The sequence below is a fragment of the Lutra lutra genome, chromosome 13 (assembly GCF_902655055.1).
Source record: "Lutra lutra chromosome 13, mLutLut1.2, whole genome shotgun sequence".
Lineage (NCBI taxonomy): Eukaryota > Metazoa > Chordata > Mammalia > Carnivora > Mustelidae > Lutra > Lutra lutra.
In genome coordinates, this window is record NC_062290.1 from 43,941,559 (window position 1) to 43,967,529 (window position 25,971).

The 25,971-nt window shown below is 40.9% G+C and overlaps 1 protein-coding gene across 1 annotated transcript in view; it reads left to right on the forward strand.

Moving 5' to 3' along the window:
* The first annotated feature begins 298 nt into the window (after window positions 1–298).
* The window catches only part of SH3GL2 (SH3 domain containing GRB2 like 2, endophilin A1), a 220,498-nt gene continuing 194,825 nt past the window's right edge, over window positions 299–25,971 (forward strand). The window contains 1 exon segment of the mRNA XM_047700952.1: window positions 299–738. Within this exon segment, the coding sequence (XP_047556908.1) occupies window positions 694–738 (45 nt within the window). The 5' untranslated portion in view covers window positions 299–693.

Consider the following 25,971-nt stretch of genomic DNA (forward strand, 5'->3'; position numbering starts at 1 on the left):
AAAAAAAAAAAAGAGTGCACGTTGTTGGTTTTCCCTAACGTTGTGGAGGCTTAAGAGATACTGAAACCAGGAACCAGGGCAAAAAATATTTTCTGTGACCAACCAAGTGGGTGCAAGGCGAGAGGGAGCAATGACTTATTCATTACCCCAGACAAAACGCCTCCTTTCCAGGCTGCAGAGGCCAGGCTCAAAGGACAGATGAACCAGCTTCAGGCAGTGCCACTGCGGCTACCTGGAAGCCCAGCAAGTCACCTGAGTCGTGCCCATGCCTGGGCTGCCAAGCTGCAGCAACCGGTCCGCAGTCCCCGGGGGCACAAACCACACTGCCTGGGCGAGGGAACGCCCTTGGCGCTCTAAGCGGGCGGCGGGTCCACGCGGGCGCAGCGGAGCCGGACCTCCGCGGTAGGCGCCCAGGTAGCGCTTGCCGCAGCACCTGCCCCGCCGGCCCGCGCTCGGGGCGGGGCTTCCCGCGTCCCCTTTAAGAGGCCGCATCACCCGCCCCTGACGTCAGGGTGTCTCTCCGCACGAGCCCGCGTCCCGCGCCGCTCCGCGCCCCCGAGCCCACAGCCCCGGCGGCGGCAAGACAAGCGGCCGCCCGGCGAGCGCGCCGCCCTGCTTGGCCCTCTTGTCCGGCTCCGCCGCCGCCTCTTTCCGACACCCGCAGCCACAGCCGCCCGCCCGTTCCCCCGCACCATGTCGGTGGCCGGGCTCAAGAAGCAATTCCACAAAGCCACTCAGGTAAGGCGCCTGACAGGTGCGCCGCGGGGCGGTCCCGGACGGAGCCGCGAGGGGCGCGCTCGCAGCCTCCCGCCGGCGGTGAGCGCGGGGACCCCGGCCTGTGCCCAGCTCGCCGTCGCAGCGCTCCGCGTCGCCCGCCCCGCCCGCCGTGGCGGCGGCGGCGGCCCGGGGCGTCCGGGGGCTGGGAGCCCGCCCTCCGTCCCCCACTCCGGGCTGGGTGAGACGCTGCGGATGCCCGCGAGTCCCTGGCGTCCTGCCTTGCAGCCCCGCGCGCCGCCCCCGCACCGCCCCCGCACCGCCCCTCGCGGGAGCGGCTGGGAGGGGACCGCGACTGCACGGTCGCCCCGGCGTGCAGGTGCCCCAGCGGCGCGGCGGGAGATTATGTAAAGTCGTCTCTTACCCGGTGACCTTGCGGTGTTGGTGCCCCCAGCTGTCCCGGGATGTGCTGGCACGAGCGGTGGCCCGCACTGGGGGTGACTGCGGTGATGTCCGCGGTCTGCGCTCTTCCACTGTGGTTTCTGAATCTCTCCTTCCATGTTGTCCCCAGGCTCCAGAGCAGTGGGAGGATGGGGCATCCTTCTGGGAAGCTCATGCATTAACTTTTCCTTGGAGAACTCGGGGGTGAAACTCCTTTGAGGCCGAAGCTTGACCGTCAGTTCATGTGTCTTTAAGCATTTCCCATGGGATTTATAGCCTTAACATAATCAAGTCGTCATTTATTTCTAAGTATTATTTTTAGTGAGCCTTTTACAGCTCGAATGTGCCCATATTTCTCTGTGGGGTTAATAAGCTGTTATTACAATTTATTTAATTCAGATTCTAATACTCGAAATCTCCTTGGGCTCTGTTGAAGAATTTTACATAGGGAAAGATAAATGCATACTTATAATGTGACCTATTTCTTATGTAATGAGGATGGTTACTATTTTTTTTTTTTAACCTTTCTGAAACAGTTGTAGTTCAGGGACATTTAGCTAAGGACTTTGTTGATTTCTTTAAACATTTCTCATCATTTAGCTTTAAAATTTTTTTTTTTCATAGATTAGTCTTCATTAATAGTGAGTTTTCTCATAACTTCTCAGAAGTAGTGAGGTGTTCCTCAGGCTACCACAATAACAACCCTATTTTAAACCACATTCAGAAGAGGTGAGGGTTATGTTTTACAGAACCTTGGATAAGTTAGGGGGACAGATGCGGCATGAAATATTTCTCACGTACATGAACATGTTATCTGTATCACCATAGACTTGCTTTTGTGGAATCAGTTTTATCTGTTAGTTTGGGAAATACGGAAAACTAAGATGATTTCAGGAAAAATAGGCAGTAATGTAATTATTTTTGCTTTTTCACTTGGGTTTTTCTGAGTCGTCTAGAACAGATGTTTATAAATATATTTGTAAAAATATTGTTGGTGTAATATGGAAGGCCTCTAATAACTTGATAGTTTGAATTCCTTCAGGTTTATAGTACCAGCGCATGTACTGCCATAAATTCTCAGGCAGGACTTCTTTGAAGTCACTGACCTTTTTAATTTCAGGTACCTTTCACTTCTCTAAAGCAGACCTGAGCACTAAATTTACCAACACCACATCCCTTCTTCACTTTGATTCTGAAGACTTCGTTTGCAAATCCTGGTGCCCCAAAAGGCAATTAGGAACCTTGGCAAAGGTTAAGGCTTGACCCCACCTCTGCTGTCAGTGATCTTGAGCAAGTTACTTAACTTTTGAATGTGTCCTTGCTAAATGGGGTTAATATCCATTTCCTAGAATTGGTGTGAGTATAAATAAGTTTGTAGAACACACATAGAAACTGTTCAATAAATGTTATTAATGTGAAGGATAATTTCACTAGTATAAAATGCTGTCCCTTATATTAGTAATAATGACACATGAGGAAATTATGGAAGCTAGACTTTTTAGTTTTGCTACCTTAACAAAACAAATCAGATGGCTACATTTCAGCCAAATCCTGAAGTTGTATATAATAATGAAGTTTAGAATTGAATCTAGAAACTAGAATTGTGGTATGAAAGGACTTCTTAGATTGTTGGAGGAGGTCTGCTTGTGACAAGATTCGTATTTATCACACCTGATTCGAGTGCAGAATCACTGAGTCATTTTCTTTTTACTGAAAAGCCTTTCATTTTAGAAGTGAAATAACACACAGTATCTTATCCATGACTTAATGGAGCATAATCTTAGAAAGTCCCAGGCAAAGGTTATTCTTCCTGTGCATATATGTGTATTTGAAGAGTGTGTAAAGCCAGCCCTAATGTTTGCCTGTGACAGGTATTAGGGGACATAGCCCATAGCCATGTCTATTTTTTTAAGTCATTTTCCCATTCCCAGCTCCATGAACCTGATCTTATCTACAAAGTAAGCTTTGCACCTAGAATTGTTTCCTTTCGAGAACAGATATGCTAGATTATATGGTCAACGTTCTTAAGCGGAAGGCCCCTCTTCAGGTAAACATTTATTTCCGTGAAATTGAGTAGTTTTGCCTACGATAGTGTGGAATGGTATTTGTATTGATAAAGCACTATACCTTTGGTGTTTGCCCACTAATTTGAAATCTCGAGTAAGATGTGTCAGGACTGTTCTCTTGTTTTAGAACTGATTATTTCTACCTTGTTGCTGACAGTTATTTTTAACATCTTTGATATTTGGAGGTGAAGAAAATGCTTTTGCTAAGGATAATTTGAGTGGTAAAGTCTTTCAGCTTGAGAATATATGAACAGAGTAAAAATTGATCTTCATTTTACTTTAATAAAACTTGTTACTTTATTGCTTATAGATATAATTTATTATGCAATTACAATAAATAGGGTACTCTTTTTTACTGTAAAGTAGGGCAAATGAACATGTATTATTCTACTTTTAGTGAGTTTTACTCACATTGAGATTTCATTTTGGCATGAATAATGTCAAGTTTTTTCACTTGGTTTAAACTGGCAGCATATCAGTTAAAAATAGCTGTCTGGTTCCAATTAACATGCTGTTTTTATAAAATCAATACTTTTTTTTTTTACTTTATCAAGCATTTATAGTGAACATACCTTGCTTTATAGTAACAGAGGAAAGTTTGTTATAGAGTAAAATTTATTAGGTCATTGTGTTATTCTTTAGAGCTGCTGTAACAAGGTATCAATTTGACTGCCTTAAACAACAGAAATTTATTGTCTTACCCTTTTGGAGTCTTGATGAAGGTGACAGAAAGGCCATGTTCCCTCTGAAGGCCCTAGGCAGGAGTCTGTGTCAGGCTTCCTTCCTAACTTCTAGTAGTTTGTTGGCAATCTTTGGCTTTTCTTGGTTTCTTTACACACCACACTGATCTCTGTTTTCCAGTTAGCATGGTTTTCTCTCTGTGTCCAAATTTCTTTCCACTTTCTTGAGAACCAGCCATATTGGATTGAAGGCCCACCCTGCACCAGTATGATCTCATCTTAGCTCAAGTAATTACATTGGCAATGACCCTATTTCCAAATAAGGTTACATTTTGAGGTATTGGGGATTAAGCTTTAAATATACGAAGTGTTTGGAAGCAGGGGGAATATAGTACAACCCATTAATAGCCGTTATTTGCATGAAAGGATTCACCATGGTGTTTTTCTAAATATTGTCTTTAACGTTAAAAGGACAGTTCAGTCTATAAATAATAACTTTCTTTTGCATTGAATGAGATATGCTTTTTTCCTTTCAATGAGTTTGGGTAGGATATATACCTATTATAGACTATATATCTTCTATTTTTTCTTTCTTTCAAAATTTATTTATTTTAGAGCTCGCGCAAATAGTGGGGGGAGGGGCAGAGGGAGAGAATCTTCAAGCAGACTCCCCACTGACCGTGGAGCCTGACATGGGGCTTAATCCCTCGACCAATCAGATCATGACCTGAGCTGAAACCAAGAGTGGGGCGCTTAACCAGCTGAACCATTCCGGTGCCCCTTTCTGTTTTTTTTTTTAAATGATATAACTCCTATTTGGTTAGGCTCTGTGTTATGATACAGTCTGGTGCATGATTATTGTCCCACTCAGATTCATCAACTGGAAAATTTTAATTAGATTGGTATTTTAAGCCTTTCTGTTTAATTTTTTCATGCTTTCATCACATTTAAAATGCTGTATTTTATATAGGTGCTTTGCTCTGGAGAATGTTGCATAAATCTGTTTATGCATTTATTGATTTGGTGAGACTTCAAATTTGTTAAGATATTTAATTGCAGGGACGCCTGGGTGGCTCAGTTGGTTGAGCGGCTGCCTTCGGCTCAGGTCATGATCCCAGGGTCCTGGGATCGAGTCCCACATCGGGCTCCTTGCTCGGCGGGGAGCCTGCTTCTCCCTCTGCCTGCCTCTCTGTCTGCCTGTGCTCGCTTGTTCTCTCTCCCTCTGTCCCTGACAAATAAATAAAATCTTAAAAAAAAAGATACTTAATTGCATATTTACTATATGTTTAATTTTTAATGTTTAATATTGTATATCTTATGTTAGTTTTAATATATATTTAATTAAATATATAATTAGCTATAATTTTGTCAGTTGTTGTCAGTGCCTTAACTGCCTGTGTTAAGCAGTAAAGTCTCTGCCGCCTTCAAAATCTCTAGGACTTACTGGTTGACACAGGGTTTCTATACCTGCACTCTTCATCAGGTTCTTAGCCTGGTGCCCATAATAGCCTGCAGAGGGCCTATGTATTCTCTAAAATTATATGCCACTTTTTGTATGTGCATTTTTTTCTGAGGGAGAGGGCTTTTAGCCTATCATCAGCTTCTTAAAGGACTTCCTAATTCTTATCCCACCCTTTCCTCCACCAAAGTAAAAATGCTTTGTAATAAATTGACCATGTCATGAAGAGAGAATGGGGGCAGTTCTTACAATAACGGTGACTGCATCCATTCTATTACTGGTCTTTAGAATACCTGTTCAAAATGCAGTCTTCTCTGAACTAATTTTAGGGGCAATCAAATGTAAAAAAACCTTTCCAGAGAATTGAATGAGATAATGTCTGTGAGAGTGCCATGCTTGCATAATAAGGATAACTTGAACCATGTTAAAAAAAAAAAAAAAAGTAGTCAGTGAGCTCTAACTTACTGATACACTTGGCAAATGGACATGTGGATTTGAAATGAAAGTGGCTGCTGAAAGTAATTTCCCTTGAGAATGAAATTCTTCTTGGTCGTTTTTATTGTTGACACAGTTACATTTTTTTGCAAGCCTTTTTCCCCACAGTGATTCTTTAGTGTTTTTTTTTTTTTAAGATTTATTTGTTTACTTGAGAGAGAGAAAGCACACAAGTGTGTGCCTGTGTGCATGCCAAGGGGTGGGACAGAGGGAGAGAGAGAATCCCCAAGCAGACTCCTCACTGAGCTCAGGGCCCGACCTTGGGCTCCATCCCAGAACCCCAAGATCAGTGCTTGAGCCAAAATCGAGAGCTGGCCACTTAAACATCTGAGCCACCCAAGTGCTCCATTCTTTAATGTTTGAAATTGAATTTATGTGAGTTTTGGTTTCAGTCTACTTGAAAAACTTTTGGGTACCTCCCAGATTAATTAGAAATACCCTTGAAAATACCATCAAGACTTGGTTGGGGAAAATGGTTAATGTTTTGAGGAGAAATATCATGTGGGAGGGAGGGACTTAATGTTGGGGTATGAGGTTGGGGACTTAAGCTTGCAAAGCAGAGTCCATTGTGCCAAGCACCTTGTGCTGCATTCATACTCCCAGGGCTTCACGCCACCCCAAGGCCTTTGTTGGAGTTGGTACGTTGAGGAAGTGAGAGAGGAAGGCAGGACTCCTTGAGAAGTGAATATGGAGAATTGGGGGAGGTGGAGTTTAAGAACAGCTCCAGAGTTTAAAGAAGTGGGGCTTTCCTTCAGAAGTTAGGGCCAGGTAGACATGATTCTGGAGGATAAGAAATCAGAAGATTTCCTTGACTTCTCTTTTTTTCCTTTCTATTCTTTTGATCCTTTGTACCCTTGTTTTGTTCTGTGTGTGGCGCCAAGAGAGGACACAGGAGAGGCTCAGGATAATGAAGTTTATTAAACTCACAGGTTTTAGGGAGACAGAATTCCTCTATACTGAGGGGGCCGCATAGGAGGAGGGCCAAGGGAGTGGGCTCAGCCAAGCAGGTGGGGAGCAAAGAGAAAGTGTGAAGACCAGTGGGTAAGGGGTTTTATTGGAGTCAGGGTAGAGTACTGAAGAGAAGGTAGAGGGGATTTCCTTGGTGCATTTGAATGTTACTAGGTCTTAGGGGCAGACAGAGAGAGGAACTTGTGTTGAGGCCCACCTTATCACAGTGGTAGACTTGGTCACCTGGGTGGGTTGCTCACAGCTTGTGTATGTGGGAATGTTAAGGCAGCAAGAAAGAACATATGAACAATTATAATTTTACAGGACAACCTTTCTCAGGTTTTGTTTGTTTGTTTAGATTTTCTTTATTGCCCAAATCCCTGTGGAGTTCAAATGTTTAAAAGTGATTTATGTGGTATATAATGGAAAATGAAGACGAAGAAGAGAGCTATAGCTGTACCTATTAAAATGTCATGCTTGTAAGGCCTTGTCAAGTGTTCTTGCAGACTATCGATAAAATATTTTCAATGATACTAAATCATCAGCTGAGTCTGATGCTTCAGGAAATAAATTTACTGTTTATGAAGATTTTACATTTAGTACAACTTCTAAATTTGGGTATGATAGTCTGGTTGCTTTGCTCTCACCTCCTTCTCCCCAGCCCCAGGTCAGATTATGTATGATATGGATGACTGTGGAGGAGCTTTCTATAATTTGTGAGAACCGGCTGGCTCCTAGGATGTTTGCTTAGATGCTCAGGTCTCTGGAGGACCACTAGTCAGTATTTTGTGGCCTCTTCTGAATAATGATATCTGAAAGAAATATACCTGTCCTTCTTATAATTCAAACTGAACTTTCCCCATAGATCTTAACTGGAGCAGTTCCATAATGCTAAGAAATATCTCAGTATCAAAGCACAATACTTGCTGGGTGCATGTGGCTAGTCTGCTGTGCTTTTTAATGTTCAGGAAATATTGTCCATAGCGAACACTCCCATTTGGGGAAGGGAAGAATGGCAGTCCTGGCAGGTATTATCCATATGGTGAGGTCACATGGCTAAGCATTGTGAATCCCCAACCCCTAGAGTAGAGGGAGTTCCTTGGTTTTACCCTGGTTCTGCAGTCAGGAAGAACTCTTTTGTTCTTTCTTCTGTCTGGCCAGATCTAAAGAGGGTGCCAAGGAGTGCGGCCTCTGTGGGAGCAGCATAGCTTCTTTAGTGGGCTTCCTGTTTATTTCATATTTGTGGATGGTTTTACAGTTACAAGCTTTTCAGTACTCCCCCAGCTCATGGCCGCTTTGAGCCATAGAATTCCTTCGGGAACTTAGGAAACTTCTCATCTGTTTTCCTCTTGTCAGTCCCATCTGCTGGTTACCACAGTGGAATGGTTTTGGTTTCCATTGATCCAATAGATCTTTTTTATATGTTTTTTCATCTGGTGAGTTTGGTCGTGTTCATCTGAGCTTTGCAAGAGTGCCTTGTGCTTTGGTTTAACCAAGAAGTCTTAAGGGATGTGTATTGCTCAGAGCTCTTTTTGTTTTGTTTTGTTTTTTCCTCATTATTTGCTTCAGGGATCCAGGATGACTGGCGTTGGCAGGGGGGCAGTGTCCTTCCATCTTTAACACATGGTTTTCAAGATAGCCAAAGGGAGAGACTATGTTGGGAGGAGCATGGGAGATTTCTCTGGGCCAGGACTGGAAGGAGAGTGTGGTAGGCAGATGCTAAGATCCTCAGTGACCTTCCCTCTTGTATTGTCACCTCCTCTTTGATTGCAAGTCATCCTTTCATTTTGAAAAGATGTCCCTCTTGAAATTGTTACTCTAGTATGGGAAAAGGGTGATTATACGTTTGGGATTAATCCAATCACATGAACCCGTTAAAAGCAGAGGATTTTCTCTGGCTGATTGTGGAAGGGGAAGTCCAAAAGATTGGAAGCACGAGAAGGACGTCAGACATGCTGTTGCCGTTAAAGATGGAGCCCCATGTGAGAAGGAATGTGCTCAGCCTCCAGGAGTAGAGAGCAACTTTAATTTGTTTATTTAATTTAATTTAATTTTATAAAACATTTTGTTTATTTGCCAGAGAAAGAGAGTGAAAGAGAGCATAAGCAGGGGGAGCAGCAGGCACAGGGAGAAGCAGACTCCCCACTGAGCAGGGAGCCCAATGCGGGACTTGATCTCAAGACCCTGGGATCATGACCTGAGCCAAAGGGAGATGCTTAACACCCTGAGCCACCCAGGAGCCCCAAGATAGCAACCAGCAAGGAAACAGAGACCTTAGACCCACAGTTTTAAGGAACGGGATTCTGCCAACAACCTGAATGGAAGAGAATTCTTTCTCAATGTCTGGGGATAGGAGCCCTATGTAACTGTCACCTTGATTTTGACCTTGTGAGACCCTAAAAGGAGAAGCCAATGGTGCTGGCCCCGACTTTTGACCTGTAGAACTGTGAGCTAATAAATGGCTATAGTTTCTAAGCTGCTAAGTGTGTGATAATTTGTTATGCAACAACAGAAAGTTAATAGAACAAAACAGTCACTCCTGTTTATGTTCAGTTGCCTGGAATTTATAACACAGCCAGACTCTGGGACCCCTAAGTGCAAGCGAGGAAGGGATGAGGCTGGGAACTGTAGTCAAACTGCATACCCAGAATGTAGAAGTGAGTGTTGGTAAAAAGTTAGAAGGCTTTGCTCTCTCTTGCGCTTATAATACACTTGTTTGCATGTGTGCTCATGAGTGTGTGTGTGTGTGTGTATACACATATATGTGTACAAAATACACATACAATTTAGGTATGATTTTCAGAATCAACTTTTCTTATTACATAAGGTTCAGTGTTTCATATGCCTTTTTAAATACATTTTATATTTAATAGATTTTCCCCCCTTCAGTGTTTAGGTTTTTTGATATTTAGATGTTTTCCTCTGATGAAACACGTGCTTCTTTTTGTGTTTCTTCATCAATTGTAAACAGTGAGGCTGTTAATTACTTTCTGAGCAGCCCCTTAGCCTGGTAGTACAGTGACAGCTTCATTGACCTTGGAGTGGAGAGATTGTGGAACATGGAAGAGCTTTTGGAATTATTAGTCTCCATCAAAGCATCAGGGATTTTTTAGTGAGAGTAGAGAGGTTGGCTGTTCATCCTACATCTGTTTCTGTGCTTGAGGAAGGCCTGTAGCGATAGACACAAATGAAATGCCCTTATTCAGTATGGGCATATGAAATAGCTACATGGTAATGAGAAGCTGTTCATTAAGTGATTGAGGATTGCAGGTGCACGTGGCACACTTTGTGTTCTTTGTCTGTGATATATTATTTCCATGCTCTTGGACATGATTTGCAGATCCCTAGCCCTGAATGATTTTCTCAGTGCAGCTGGTGGACAGTACCAGGCGTGTTTTGGAAAGGATGAGGTCTGGCACCTTCAGATATCCTGTAAGGATGTGGTGTCAGTTGAGCAGCTTGGCTGGGGAGAGAGTAGTCAGGCTTGCTTTTGTGATGAAGTAACCTGAGGTGAAGCATCTTGTTGGAATTGATTACAGAGTGGGAACAGCTTTCACCCCCATTCTCTGCATTTGCTGCCTCCCGAAGTGACCCTGGTGTACTGCTTTATGTTGAGTGAATGCTGCATATGGTGGCTTGTTGGACACATTTTTGTTATTTATTAAACTGCTTAAGTGGCTACTTCTAGGCAAGACCTAAAAACCCAACTCTTTGCTTGCTGTGGCTTTCCTCCATCATGTTTGTAGACTGACTAACGTAAGTACTTTCTGGAGATGTTCCTCACTGATACCATCATCAAGGTTTTATTCATGAAAGGTGATATACTATTATCTAGGGATTCTGCTCTGCTTCTTATGTTCAGCCTTGCACCTGAATTGTGTCTCTTGTTCCCCTTTAAATTAAGTTTAACAAACATAATTGTTTTTCATGAAGCTCTTTCCTGGTCATCTCATCCACCACCCTCTGTTCATCTTCAGTCCCTTTGAAACTCACAAATCCAAAATCTTTTGATTTTCAACGGTTTTTGGTCATTCCCTTCACCTTAAACCCAGTCCAGATTTTTCAGAGAGATACCACAGTGCTCGTCATTCATCTCTTCTCTAAATTTCTGTATGTAGACATGGACACCAGCTTTTTCCTATCTGCAACAGAAGGAGGGAAAGCTTGTCATTATTTATAAAAGTTACATGATCACAAAATACTTGAACAAGTTAGATGCGTTTTATTCATTCTTTACAAGCTCTTTCAACTTTTTTATGTCTCACATGTACACACTTAAAGAATTTTGATCCATTTTTACCATAAACTTCCTTGAGTGAAGGATATGTCTTAAACAGCTTATCATAAGATCGATCAGTACATTTGTCTAAATTTGGTGATTGTTACTCTACTTTTATGAGGCAATGAATTATGCTGATATCTTGTGGTATGTGTTGGTTTGCCTTTTATAATCTAAATTCTTGGTGTCTGATGTCACTGTGTCTTCCGGTTGCTGCCATGAATTATTCAAGTGAATTTAGGCAGTCAACTTTTGTAGACTCTTTTCATATGGTTAGGGTGAAGTAATTTGTCCCCCAAATTTGTTACTCAGTTTTATCTTCACGAATTTTGGGCATCTGTAGTCATCTTTACATTATTGACTTTACTTTAAAAATGAATCATTGGGGGCACCTGGGTGGCTCAGTAGTTAAGCCTCTGCCTTCAGCTCAGGTCATGATCTCAGGGTCCTGGGATCGAGCCCCGAGTTGGGCTCTCTGCTTAGCAGGAAGCCTGCTTCCTCCTCTCTCTCTCTGCCTGCCTCTCTGACTGCTTGTGATCTCTGTAAAATAAATAAATAAAATCTTAAAAAAAAAGAATCATTGTATCATTTTCATAAATAGAAAATCCACTATCACTTTTCATAAATAGAAGTATAGGAATTATCATACAAAAAATGTTAAAGCCTAGATACTCTTGCTGGGGTAAATCTGTGAGCTTGAAGTTTATTCTGCTTTTACTTAAAAAAAAAAAAAAAAAGATTAACACATGTAAGACAAGCAGCATGTATCCTAACAATACACTGAGAATTTGTCCCTTGCTAAATCAGAATAACTGAAAGAAGAATAAAGTGAATTGAGGGAGTCAGAGTTATTAAGGATATAAGTCTTCACCAATGGTATTGTTCAAAACATGCCCCCTCCCACAATTTGACTATTTAAAAGGTTGCCTATTTTTGGCCTATCAAGGAATTTTCTGCCCATGACAGGGGATTTGATTGTGGATTCTAAAAGGTCACTTGCTTAGAGCAGCACTGAGTCATCTGTTCTGTGCCTAATGTTCGGAAGGGAGGCAGAGGTGTACTTCAAGAGAAGATCTTGAAATCCTTTAGGAAATGGTGAAAGGTCACTCACTGTGAAGCTATATAGAACGTGGTCAGCAGGAGCCCAGGCTTGAAAGCTCAGAGACTTCAGATCTTACTATTTTCCCATTCTAAGGACCCATGAGACCTCAGACAAGTCACTGGTCACTTGATGGCAACTCGTAGCCATCGCTGAGTTCCACAGCTGAGGTAATTTGGTCTTGAGCATGAGTTTAGGTTCTGACATTTTATGCTTTGGTCTTGTTCTTTGATTCATTATCTAAGTGTCTCTAACACTTCGAACATTTCTAAAGAGCAAATCCAATGTTGCTCCTCTGCTTAAAATTCTTCAGAGGCTTCTTATGGCTTCTAGCACAAAACGTGAGTACGATTAAGGAGTGTGGAGTGTGACTTGACCCCTGTTAACCAGTCTGGTCTCTTTGCTCACAGCTCTTTCTGTGTGTGCTTAGCTTTTACAGCTTTGTTCCACACAAGCTTCTCTTGCCTTTGAGCCTTTAGACCATGCTGACTCTTCTTAGAAATCCCCTTTTCTTCTTTTCCACTTTGTACTTGACTAATCGCTACTCCTCGTTATAGTCTCAGCTTGCTGTTCCCTCGGAGATTTGTCTTTGCCTCTTTTGGTGTGGCTCACACACCCTTCCACGTGTGGTGAAAATTGCCCATTATACTTCTTTCAAGTGTAGTGCTTGGCTGTTGTACTGCAAGCACCTATTATTTTCTTGTTGGTATCCCCCAGGGTGGATATAGAGAAGGGGACTCTGTCTTTGCTGTTCTTCACTGTGTCCCCAATGCCTGGGGTACCATAGTGAGCATTCAGCTTGTTTTTTGTTTTCTATTTATCTGTGCTTATATGTATTTAAAAGGGGTTATCCTATACATCAATTTTTCATCTGCTTATTTCTGCTTAAAATGCATCATATATTTTTAAGAGTTATTTTAAAAGTTGAATTAAGACATGTTCTCATAAAATTGTAGGTTTAAAATAAACTTTCCTAACTGTAAATATGGCTAGCATGGCTAGGTAATACTTTAACTCATCAACTACTTATACTATATAGCAGCCCTAAGAGATTGCTATGTTATTATTCCCATTTTATAGATGAGAAAACTGGAGCTTAGAGAGAGGAAGTTACCCAATGTTATAAAGCTTCAGTGGCAGAGCCAGGATTTAATCTAGACCGGCTGGTTTCAGAGCCAATAACTGCCAGTAATTCCCAACTCTGAGTCCTATTCCAGTCTTAAGTGTCAAACTAAGAAATATCTAAAAGCACTGAGTAAACAGTAAGATAAAGATAAATACCTTAGTAGAAAAATTAGAAAAGAAAATGGAAAGGCAATACATGAGAGAAGTACAGGTAGCCAGGATACAAACATAAAAATCAAAGAGGCAACCCACGAAATAAGAGAAGATATTTGCAAATGACCACTATAGACAAAAGGCTGATATCCAAGATCTATAAAGAACTCCTCAAATTCAACACCCCCAAAAAACAGATAATCACGTCAAAAAAATGGGCGGAAGACATTCTTCTTCCAAAGAAGACATACAAATGGCTAACAGACACATGAAAAAATGTTCATCATCATTAGCCATTAGGGAAATTCAAATCAAAACCACTTTGAGATATGACCTTACACCAGTTAGAATGGCAAAAATTAACAAGACACCTCTTACACTGTTGGTGGGAATGCAAGTTGGTGCAGCCACTTTCGAAAACAGTGTGGAAATTCCTTAACAACTTAAAAATAGAGCTGTCTTATGACCCTGCAATTGTACTACTGGGTATTTACCCCAAGGATACAGATGCAGTGAAAAGAAGGGCCTTCTGTACCCCAGTGTTCATAGCAGCAATGGCCATAGTCGCCAAACTGTGGAAAGAGCCAAGATGCCCTTCAGCAGACAAATGGATAAAGAAGATATGGTCCATATGTATAATGGAATATTATGCCTTCATCAGAAAGGATGAATACCCAACTTTTGTATCAACATGGACGGGACTGGAAGAGATTATGCTGAGTGAAATAAGTCAAGCAGAGAAAGTCAATTATCGTATGATTTCACTTACTTGTGGAGCATAAGAAATAACATGGAGGACATTAGGAGAAGGAAAGGAAAAGTGAATTGGGAGAAACGAACCATGAGAGACTGTGGACTCTGAAAAACAAACTGAGGGTTTTGGAAGGGAGGAGGGTGGGGGTTGGATGAGCTTGGTGGGTATTATGGAGGGCATGGATTGCATGGAGCACTAGGTGTGGTGCATAAACAATGAATCTTGGAACACTGAAAAAGTAAAACTAAGTTAACATTTTTAAAAAACCATGGAAATCAAATAGCAACATGTGACATTTTTCATTGTTGAGATCGTAGTGGTGAAAAGGATGGTAACATTCTGAGTTGCGCAGGGAGTGAGGACAGGCGTTCTCATTTGCTGGGGAGTGTAAACACTTCAGGGGATCAACAGGTCTCTTCTTTGTAACTCTTGTTTTAGGAATCTATCTAGAGAAAATAAATGCTTAAACATGCAAAACATGGTACACAGTTCTTTGCTTTGATAATTATAGTAAAAAATTGGAAACAATGTAAATGTCAGGTGATATGAACTGGGAAAGTAAATCATGGTGTGTCTGTATTATGGAGTATGTAAAGCCATTTTATCTACGGGACAGTATTTATTACTGAAGGAATGGAATGTTCACGATTATTGCTAAGTGGAAGAAACAGGCCATAAAATGCGTTTGTAATAGGCCTAATATTGGAAAAGAAGAGCTAAAATCATAGCTTAAATATGCTGAGAACTTAATACCAGGCACTGTGCTATGTTGCTATATTTGTGTTTCTACATTTCCTTCCTCACCTTTTTAAGTTATTATGTTTATCACTAAATTTTCTTTCTACTCCATCATCTTTACTGCTTATTCTCATCCCCTCTTCCTCAGGTTAAAAGGAAAATATGGACTAGAGGAAACTTTCAGATATCAGAGATTGGGAATAAGCCCAGTTTCCAGCCAGTTTTGAAACTATAAGCCAACGTGTGTTTGCTCCATGAGGCATTTAGCTCGAAAGTATTAAAATGCCTGCCTTTCTCTTCAGAGAGCCATGAGTTAATTGTGCTGCCTGTGTTTCTTCTGAATGCATGGCTGCTTTATTTGTTTCTCTAAGAAGTGTAGGAATCTCATAAATAAGAATGTTGCTAATGACTTTTGCTGGCATTTCTTTTAAATAAAGCTACTCCCTCCTCACCCAGATCCCTAGTCTTATCCTTAGAAAAGAGTGTGTCATAGCTTCGTATTTTGCATAAAGAAGGGTGGCTAGGTCAAGTACACTATAGTATTGCCAAGTATTTCGGCAAGATATTCTCAGTAATTTGGTGCAAGATGTTCAGTCTCATTCTCCAGCCCTTACATACCAGAAGTCTGTCAGTTCTTAGCTTCTTGGGAAAAGGCCTGTAGACAACGCCATGCCAGCAAAGGACGAGGATAGGAGACATTCTGAGTGATACCCTTTGAACTTGAATGCAGAACTCTGCTACCAGCCTCTGATGGGCTTCTTTTTTGAGGATAGAAAATGCGAAGTTTAAGAATTCATGAATGGAAAAATACCTCCTTCCTTCCACCCTGGACAAAATAGAACAGAATGGAATGACCACGACCATGAAGCACAGTCTCAGTAATGAGATGGGCAGGTCACTTTCAGCTTCTTCCCAAAGAGGACACATCTGGCAAGATCAACGGGAACACCGAGGGTGGCTGCTGGTTGGGCACAAGTGTGCCTTTATGGATGGTCTGGCTTTCTCTGGGGCCTGGCACTCTTTAATAGCTTCGATGAAAAGTGCTTCAAGCACTGAGACAAATAGGCTGTGAAGTCATTTCTGGAGTAAAGCTTGTTTTTCCAGTCTCTGCAGAATCTCTTCAGATTTCTGGAGCCAACACTAAATTGGAAGTTGAGAAATGGAGTCGAAGACTGTCTCAAGAAATTTGTTTTCTTGCCTAGTGATCTGACCGAAGCCTGTGCTAAACTGATGTTTCTATCTTCTGCAAAACTTCAGGTTTGGTCCCCTGAAGTTTTTATAGATTTCCGCATTTAAAAAGATCACTATGTAAGAGTGATTTTTGAAGTAAGGTCGAGGTAACATAATGGAACTCTGTTACCTGTGCATTCTGTACTGTGTCCTCACTCGCTTCTCTCAAGATGAGACTAGTTTTGCAGAAAACTTGTCTCATAATTGGGCATGACTGGTGGCAGATGAGGTATGTTTCTGATTTATAAATTTTAAAATGCAGGTTATTAAAATGGGTTTAAGAAGCTACTCAATAAATTATTTTGATTTAAAAACTCTCTTAATGCAAGATAGATTTTTTTTTTTTTTAAGTATGCTCCATGCCTAGCCTGGAGCCTCACCCGAGGCTTAAACTCATGATCTTGAGATCAAGGCAGAGCAGAGGTCAAGATCAGATCCTCAGACATCAGGTGTGCCCAAGATAGATTCTTATTTGTATCAGTGCATTAGTCTCCTCTGGCTCCTGAGTGGCCTGTTGGAACCATGAAGTCCTAAGTTACAGAGCACCCATGGGCTGGAAAAGGGTGTGCACCTCTACTTCTGTAGACTCGATGACTTCACTTTTCCTGCATCATCACTTTGAAGATGCTCAGCCTTTGCCTCCTGCTTCATTTGGTGGTGGTTCTGACCCAGCCTAGCATCTCTGCACGTGAAGTGGTTCCCCAACCTGGCCGTACATCTCACTGGGTTCCTGCTATGGAGACTCTGAATTAGATTTGAGGAGGGCCACACACATTACTTAAAAAGAAGCCCAAACAACTCCTCAGCTTTAGGGACTGCTATCCAAAGAGTCTTCTATGAAATATTCTATTGGGTAGAACACAGGGGGAGGGGAGAGACTCATACCAAGCCCACATAAGTTTGCAAAGTATTGGGTCAGACAAACGTAAGCATGTTTCTCTGCTTTAGGACTTTCCAGAGCCTGAACATCATCAGATGTTTAGAATTCTTGAAGCAGGGTATGGTTATGTAGTTTCCCAAACTTAATTGATTAGTACATTCTCCGCCTATCCCCCTACTTCTTTCTTTTTCTTCCCCCTTCATGCATCCTCAACAAAAAAATTAAAGATTTGTTCTATATTACTTGTACAGCAAATAGATAATAGTTTTCTTTTATAAGTTCTTAAAGTTTGATTTTGATATGTGTTTCTCTACAGCATTACTTCTATTTTGAAAGAAGCATTAAGGTCTTTTGAATAATTTCTCCTGCCAAATAAAAGTTCTTTATTCATTATGTCAAATAATTAGATCATTATGATTTGACTCTTTAAAAAAATTAACTATAATATATTAATATATTACTATATTAATATACTAACATAAATTCTATCTTAAGCTGTATGTTATGGCTCCATGACCTATTTATTTTATAACTGAAAGTTTGTACCTTTTGACTTCTCTTACCTGTTTTGCCTATCTCCCACTTCTGACAACTACCAGTCTATTCTGTGTATCAGTGAGCTTGATTTTTTGCTTTTTTTTTTCCAGATTCCACATCTAAGTGAGTCATACGGTATTAGTCTTTCTCTGACTTACTTCATTTAGCATAATGCCCTCAGTCTGTCCATGTTGTTGCAAATGGCAAAATTTCAGTCTTTTTTATGGCTGAGTAATATTCTGGTGTGTGTGTGTGTGTGTGTGTGTGTGTGTGTGTGTGTGTGTGTGTATGTGTATGTGTATATGCATGCCACATTTTCTTTATCTGTTGATGGAAACTTAGGTTGTTTCCATATCTTGACCGTTATAAATAATGTTGCAGTGAACATGGGGTACATAGGCCTTTCTGAGTTAGTGTTTTTATTTCTCCATATGCCAAAGTGGAATTGCTGAATTTTATGGTGTTCTATTTTTAACATTTTGAGGAACCTTCATATTGTTTTCCACAGTGGCCACAGCAGTTTGCCTTCGCAAAACCAGTAGTGCATGAGGATTCCCCTTTCTCCACACCTTTGCCTCCGTTTATTTCTTGTCTTATTTGATAATAGCCATTTTGACAGTTGTGAGGTGATGCCTCACTTGGCTTTGATTTGCATTTCCCTCATAGTTAGCGATGCTGAACCATCTTTTCATGTATCTCTGTTGGCCCTCTGTGTATCTACTTTGGGAAAATAATAGATTTGACTCTGTAACTACTTAGATAATTGCTTCACTAATGTTCATCTCAAACTGGAAACTCAACAGTAACTTTTCCCTCTTTGTTGTTGAATGTGGAGTGACACCTTAGCATTTTATAGCGTGGACGTGCTTTAGCATCTCTTCAGGGAGAAGACATATGGATGCTGAACCATTTAACGTATGGGAAAATGGAGGCTTAGTAACTTGCATGGCATTTCTGCCGCAGTGATGGTGATTATTACAAGACTCCTTGTGGCTTAGCCATTGCTAGAGGTTCCATTGTGCTGGTTGCAGCTGGGAGGAGCAGTACAAGGACATCGGAGGGACTTTGGATGACATTTCCCAAATGCTGCAAGCAGCAATGGCTATAGATGGCCTGCCCCAACCTAAAACACTGTTAAAAAATACAGAACCTAATTCCCTTCTCTCACTGGAAAGAACTTCGACATATGCAAGGAATAAGTATTCAGAGGTTGCCTTTTGGTAACTTTGGGGAAAAAAGCTTTACGATATATTATTACTAATTCTTTATTAGAGTAATTAACAGTGATGTTATTGAGTTACAAACAGGTCAGTGCAAAGCCTTTAGCCACTGTGCCTTGTAATATTGTTTATAGATTTGATGTATCTAATACGTGGGATCTTTGTTTTCACTGTTGTTAGTTAATGTCCCCTGCTCAGAGCTAGGGCTCCTGTGCGGGGAATAGGCTCTATTCCAATTTACACTCTCATTTTGACTTTCTGGTTTCCCTGATTACAATGACTCATTTCTGCTTGGTACAGTCTCATATTTTGTATTGAGGTTATTGGTCATGTAGAATTTTCTGAGGCTAATCTATCCCTGTGAAATATTAGAACTTGTCATGTTGGTTTTTGGAATGGCGTGGGAGTTCCCCAGGCAGTCCCTGGCTTACCACCACCAGCCCCCACCCTAGTCTAACCTCTGACCATCTGTGTCTCCCATCATTCCCTCCGGCCTCCTCTCAGGTCACATTTTAGCCAGAATGATCTTTTCAAGACCTAAATATGTCCTTGCTGCCTCTGTGTATTGAAAATTTTCAATGGCTTCTGGTTGCAAGGACCAGAAGTGATCCTCAAGGGCCTGCCTGAGCTGACCCTTCCTTCCCAGTTCCAGTTTTCCCCGTCACACTGTGCTCTAGGCATCTATCTGTCTTACAAATAGTAGGCTTTACATCGATTACCTGCCAGGCACTGTGCTATATTCTGAGTGTAGAGAGGGGAATAAAATACTCATTCCCTGTCCTCATGGAACTGGCAGTGTAGTCATAGGACAGACCAGTAATCATGAAAATATATAGTTAGACATTGTTACAAGAGCAACATTGAAATAATAGGGTCGTGTCTGACATTGTGCTGTGGAGAGAGATGACATCTTCAGCATGTAGAAAGGTTTAGAGCTGTTTATTAGGTACAACCTTGGAAGCTCTTACCAGCAGAGACCATTCCAAATGTGAGAAAGGTACTGTTATTTGCACATAAAAAAGAACCTTTGATGGCTTTACAGAAACTTACATATTTTAATTCAGAGAGGAGAGTCTTGAGGATAAAGAACTCCTTCTTGGATTTCACTGAAGCTATTTATCTTGGGACCTCTCCAGCTTGAATAGTTTCTATTGAACGAAGATGATTGTGTGACATGGTTTATATCCTTATCTTTTTTATCAAAGGCTTTGTGTCTGACATTTTAGAAGTGGGTGGTCATGGAGTGTCTCTCTGAGGATGCGAATTTAAACTGAGAAGTTGAAGGTGAGAAGAAACCAGTGCTTTGCGAATTTATTGGCTAAGGGTGCGGTGTGCAGGAGCATGCTAGGAAGAGGCAGATGTGGGCTTCTGTGGTCAGGCCCCTGTGGCAGGATTGCATGCCCACCCTCCCAGTACCTTGGGGCTAGTTCACACCTACTCCTCCTTTAGCCTTTAATTCAAATGCTACCTTTTGGAAGCCCTTTCTCTAAACTGCTAGATTGGATGAGGTTCCCCTTAATCCGTTTCCTGTTGTTTGTTGCTGTGCATTAATTTTGTGGCCATTTGATTAAATATTTATCTCCTTCACTGATCTTGAAATTCCTGAAGGCAGGGATCAACTTTCTCTTTGCTTACTTTTGGGGATGATGATAAGGATAAGTAACATACATATGGTGCTTATCATTTAGCTTAGCCCCATAAAAAATCCTGTGGTGTGGGTACTGTTATACCGAATTTACTCATGAGGAAACTAAGACACCGAGAGGTTAAGTGCCTTATCTAAAGTAACAACAGCCTTTAGTTAGTGGTGGAGGCAGAATTTGACAGTGGCAGTGGCAGTCCATCCTTTGAATACTGGAGTAGATTTTAAATCCATTCCTTAATAATTCATTTATTCCGTCAAGAGAACAGAATAGAAGATCTAGTAATAACTAGCACAGCTATGTTGTGGTAATTTGGTTTATGGTAGACAGCATTTCAAATCGGTGGAAAGAAGAAGGGATTATTCATAAATAATGTTTGGATAGTTATCTATCCATTTGGAAAATAAACAGGATCCTTTTATTACCCTTTATACTCAAATAAATTGTAGGTGGTTAGAAATGTATGAAGGTAAAAGAATGTAAAGTAGTAAAAGGAAAATATGGGTTCTCTTGAGGCAGAGAAACACTTTCTGAACATGATAGATAAGCTGCACAGACTGTAGAATAAAGTGGGGTAATTTTTGCTACACAAAAATAAAGAGCTTTTGAGTAGCAAAAGTATCCTAAATATGGTTTGAAATGACCACTGGGCTTAAGACATGCAGTGTACGACTATAAAATAATGCGGACCAAACGCAGCTTTGGCAAGGATGTGGTGCCAAGGATTACTGTCATGTCCTGAAGGTTCTTTGTTTCTGGAAGGCATTTAGGCAACACGTGTCGAAGTATAGATTCCCTTGGATTAAGGCACTTCTTGGAATTTAGCGCAAGTAGGAAAATGGGAGACCTGTGCAAAGACAGATGTTCACAGTCCGTCACTGTGTTAGTGGTGCAGGCACATAGTAGAGTTCTGTGTGGCGGTTAGAAATGCTGCAGCTGTTCACATGGGCACCTTGCCTTTGATATACTCAGGGCCATGTGGCACGTGACCCTATATGTGGAATTGTGGGCATGAGCTGTTCTGAACATGTGACTGGATATACATTCAGTACAAGGTTCACAGTGTTATTAGTTATCTCTAGATGTGGGCTTTTGAGAGTTTTCTTTTTCTTTAATTTTGTGGGTGTTGTTTCTTTAAAACATATATTTTTTGATAATAAGAAAACTATTCGGAAAAGGAGAATAAGTATCTAAGACTGTGTATCTTTTAATTTTTTTTCTGTTCTCAACAGTTTTCTAGCTTATGAAATGAAAAAGGAAGACATTTTCTTATCTCTTCATAAGTTTTTAAGTTATTGTAATTATTGTAAGTTATTGTAACACTTATTTTTTGGCTCCTATAAATGCTATTCCCATATTTGGCCTTCCTAGACACTGTGTTAGAGATGTGAAATATTCAGGGTATTGAACAGAAAGTCAAACACAAAGAAGGAAATGGGGTTCAGAAGCATTTTCATTAAAGTTGTATGAATACTGAGTTTATTCTATAGCACAAGCCTTCCTGGAAGAACTGGATCAATGTTTAATAGAAACACTGCCTTTTAGGCATCACTATTCTTAAAGTCTTTTGTTTTTAATTAAATGTCCTATGTTCTTTAACCTTGCAAGATAGAGGAAGGCAACAGAGGGAAAAACAAAACAAAACAGAACAAAACATCCACATCAAAGATAGGAGTAAGGTTGAAGGGAGAATTTTAAATAACCTCCCTACACAGATTCTCTCACTCTCTTATTCTCTCTCCCTTTCCCTCTCCCTCTTCCTTGGGAGATGATACTAAACAGTACAGCTGGTTCAGATTATGATCTTTTCTCAGTCACATCTTCAGAGAACAGTTTAATAAAGCATTAACTATGTAGCCAACTCTCCAAACACTGTAGACCGGGATAATCTAGCTGAGTAATGTTGCTGAGGACATATCTCTAGAATGCTATTTCTATCCTATTGTAAGGTATCCATTTTTAGTTACTAGGGGTATGCTGATTTCACAACTACAAGCCGCATTTGATATTCAACACTGTATCTGGTTCAATGAGTGTGTACCACTATTTTGGATTTTGAAGGCAATGGGCTGTAAGGATAGGTTTCATGGTATTCCCCAGTGTAGGGACACATTTGGGATTTAAAAAAAAATCTCTACCCATTGTCCTAGGTGAGGGATTGTTGGAAAGCAGAGGGAAGAAAGGGATAAATTGTCTATGTCATATGAATTTAAGGGTGAGGGTTTAGGATACAGAGATTTTAACACATTGTTGAAGTGGCAATAGATAGCATATTTCTATAAATTTTGTTTATTTTGTTTGTTTGCATGCATGCTGTTTCTCCAGCTTTATCGTACCACCTGGCATCTTCAGCGGATAGCACAGGCCCAGGTGGGGATGGGGATGGATGTGTCTGTCATGCACACGTTTGTCTCCTTTCGGTTGTTGAAGCTCATGTGATATCATATTCTTTACGCTGAACCAGTCTGTTACCAAAGGACATTTAGCAAAGTGGGTAAAAGGTGGAAAAATTAAATGCAGGGCTTAATGTTCAGAGGGTATTTTTAGACTTAGAAACAGCTTGCTGCTTTTTATGAAATGGTCAAGTATAATTAATGGTTCATGTTTTCCTCTTTGTTCATGTTTTTCTTTAAAAGATGAAATGCTGGTTTTAATTCTCTCTCTCTCTGTGTGTGTGTATGTGTGTGTGTATTTGGTTCTCTAGGTTCTAGAAATGTGGTTATTTTGTCTAATGACTATATGGATAATATTTCCTTTTATCCTTTCTAAAACATCTTTCTTAGTTGTTACAGAAATCAAATCTTCACATAAACTTCAGAAAAGTTGAAGTTATAAATTAAACCATGATAGCAGTTAAATAATTTTTTAATTGCTAGAAATAAAGGAAGCCAGTGAGTGGTTAATTGCCATTGTTAATTTTCAGGTCCTCTTGAATGCTTAAGCAGAGCCAGAAGTACTTTTTTTTTTAGATCCGTTTGAGTGATACAGGTTATTTGACCACTTACTGAGTCCTCCCCTCAAAACTTGGGATATGGCCTTTGGGGGAGTGAGTCTCACTGCAGGGAATTATCTGTCTGTATTGGAGTTGATTCTGTCAAATAGTTACAATTAATTCTAGTTCTAGTAGTTACAAAAGAGAAATGGCCAAGCTTGTGAGTCACGAGTTGTTATTTTTGGGCTGGAGATCTTACAGAACATTTCATGCAAGGGAAACTGGGACCTCACCATTTTAAGTACCCGGCAGAAAGCCTTCTGGTTTAACTTGAGGTAACCCAGTTATTCCTTCCAAGACTCTCTACCGACCTTTGAAAACCAAATTGGCATTCTTTATATAAGTGTTGAAAAATGATGAGCTGTATTTTTGGATGGTATGACTTAAAAGAGGAAGAGACTGGAGAATGACAATCAGACATCCTTGACATTCTGATCCAATCTCAAGGCAGGATGCTCTTGGCACCCCAGCACCCTTCCTCAAGATCAGGCTTGCCAGAGACAGAAGTGATCTTAACTCATGGGATTATGACTTGGAATGGGGGTTTGGACTCCCATGGTTTTAGTGAAGTTGCTTGCACTAACCTTTGTATTTATCCTCAGTGCACTATCTAAATAAACTGGGTTTGTCCTGCTGCTCTTCTGCCTTAAGGTGTGGTTTCTTATATACTATTTCAGCCCACAAGGTCTGTTAGAAACATTCCTCTATCTCTATGGCCCTGCCTCTTCCAAGATGCTGCATCACGTGCAGGAACATTTCTTTTCTTTAGCTCACTGACCTCAAAACCCAGTCGGGACATGTCAGTTTGATGGTTATTCGCAGCTCTTTTGTTTTCCTTCAGGAGTCCATGGTAGGTCTCAGTTGCAGTCAGTTTTATTGGCCAGATTATGATGGAGCATAGAAAACTATCTCTGATTTGGTACATTTTAGCCAAAACATTTTTGTATGGCTTTAGCTTTTCTCTTACCAAGTGTTTTGTAGTATATTCTGTTCTCGAGGCAGGGAGCTGCCACCTTTCTTTCACCCTTGCCTCCTGGGGATTGGCAGGTCTGGTGACCATCGAAAAGGTGGATCTTGCCTTCCAGGTGAGACTTAACCCCTCATATGGGGAGGGACCTGATCCCATAGAGATCCAGAAGTGTAAAAAACAAATATTATTGATTTGTGAAAGAAGAGTTAGAATAATGGTAACAAGATTGATTGTCATATTTTCCTTTTTATTCCTCCTTTTTTTAAAAAATGGAATGGGGACAGGTAGGAAACATGTGAACCAGAATGAAACAATTTTTTTTTTTAAGATTTTATTTATTTATTTATTTGGCCAAAAGAAACACAATGAGAGAGAGAGCACAGCAGGGGGAGTGGGAGAGGGAGAAACAGGCTTCCAGCTGAGCAGGGAGCCTGATGTGGGGCTCCATCCCAGGACCCTGGGATCATGACCTGAGGCAAAAGCAGATGTTTAACGACTGAGCCACGCAGGCGCCCCTGAAACAATTCTTTTAAGAATAACAAATGACTTATATTGCTGAATCATTTGTCTGTTTGAACTAACTGCAGGGTGATTAAAAGAAATCCTACAGTTATTCTAAAAACTGATGGGCTGTCAAGAACACTCCATCTTAAATCCCCTGCAAAGTGGATTCAGGTTTTCTCATTATGATACTTTTTTGGGAGATTATTTTCTTTAGGCAGCCCATGTTCATTTTATTCTTCCATCATAAGCAGAGAGCCATGTTTGCCATGAGAGCCTGGGCCACATGAGGGAGCAGTGTTGTGGAGTCTGATTTCCAGGACATGGTACTCAGTGTCTGGGCCAGTGCTTAGAGAGCTGGGCTCAATCAGGAAGGTGGAGAGTTCTGATTTGCTTATGAGAAATCTCCTGATATGTTAAGTATTTTTAACATAAAGTGAATGCATTTTGTCTCTTTAAAAACCCAGTTACCTGTATACCCATGTTAATAGCAGTGTAGCCGCAGTAGGGAAAGGGTAGAAGGAACCTACGTACATATCCATCAACAGATGAATGGATGAACAAATCTGTGGCCCATCCCTACAGTGGAATATTATTTGGTCTTAATAGGAAGGTTCCTGTCATATGCTACACAATTAACTTCATTGACCTTATGCTAAGTGAAATAGCCAGTTACAAAGACAATTACTGTTTGATCTCACCCATTCATAGGAGGTACCTAGACTGGTCTAATTCATTGAAGCTGAAAGTAGAATGGTGGTTGCCAGGCTAGGGGGAAGGGGAGTGGGAAGTTAGTGTTCAGTGGGTACGGAGTTTCAATTGGAGAAGATGAAAAGCTTTCTGGAGACGGACGGTGGTGATGATTGTACAACACTGGGAGGGTACTTAATGCCACTGAATGCTACTCTTAAAATGGTCAGTGTGGAAATTTAACGTTATGTATATTTTATCACAGCAAATAACAATAGCAACCCAGAATGAATCACTCTGTTTTTTTTGGTGAGGGGCTTCTGGCCACAGTGGGATGTGTTTCTCCTGGTCCTGTAA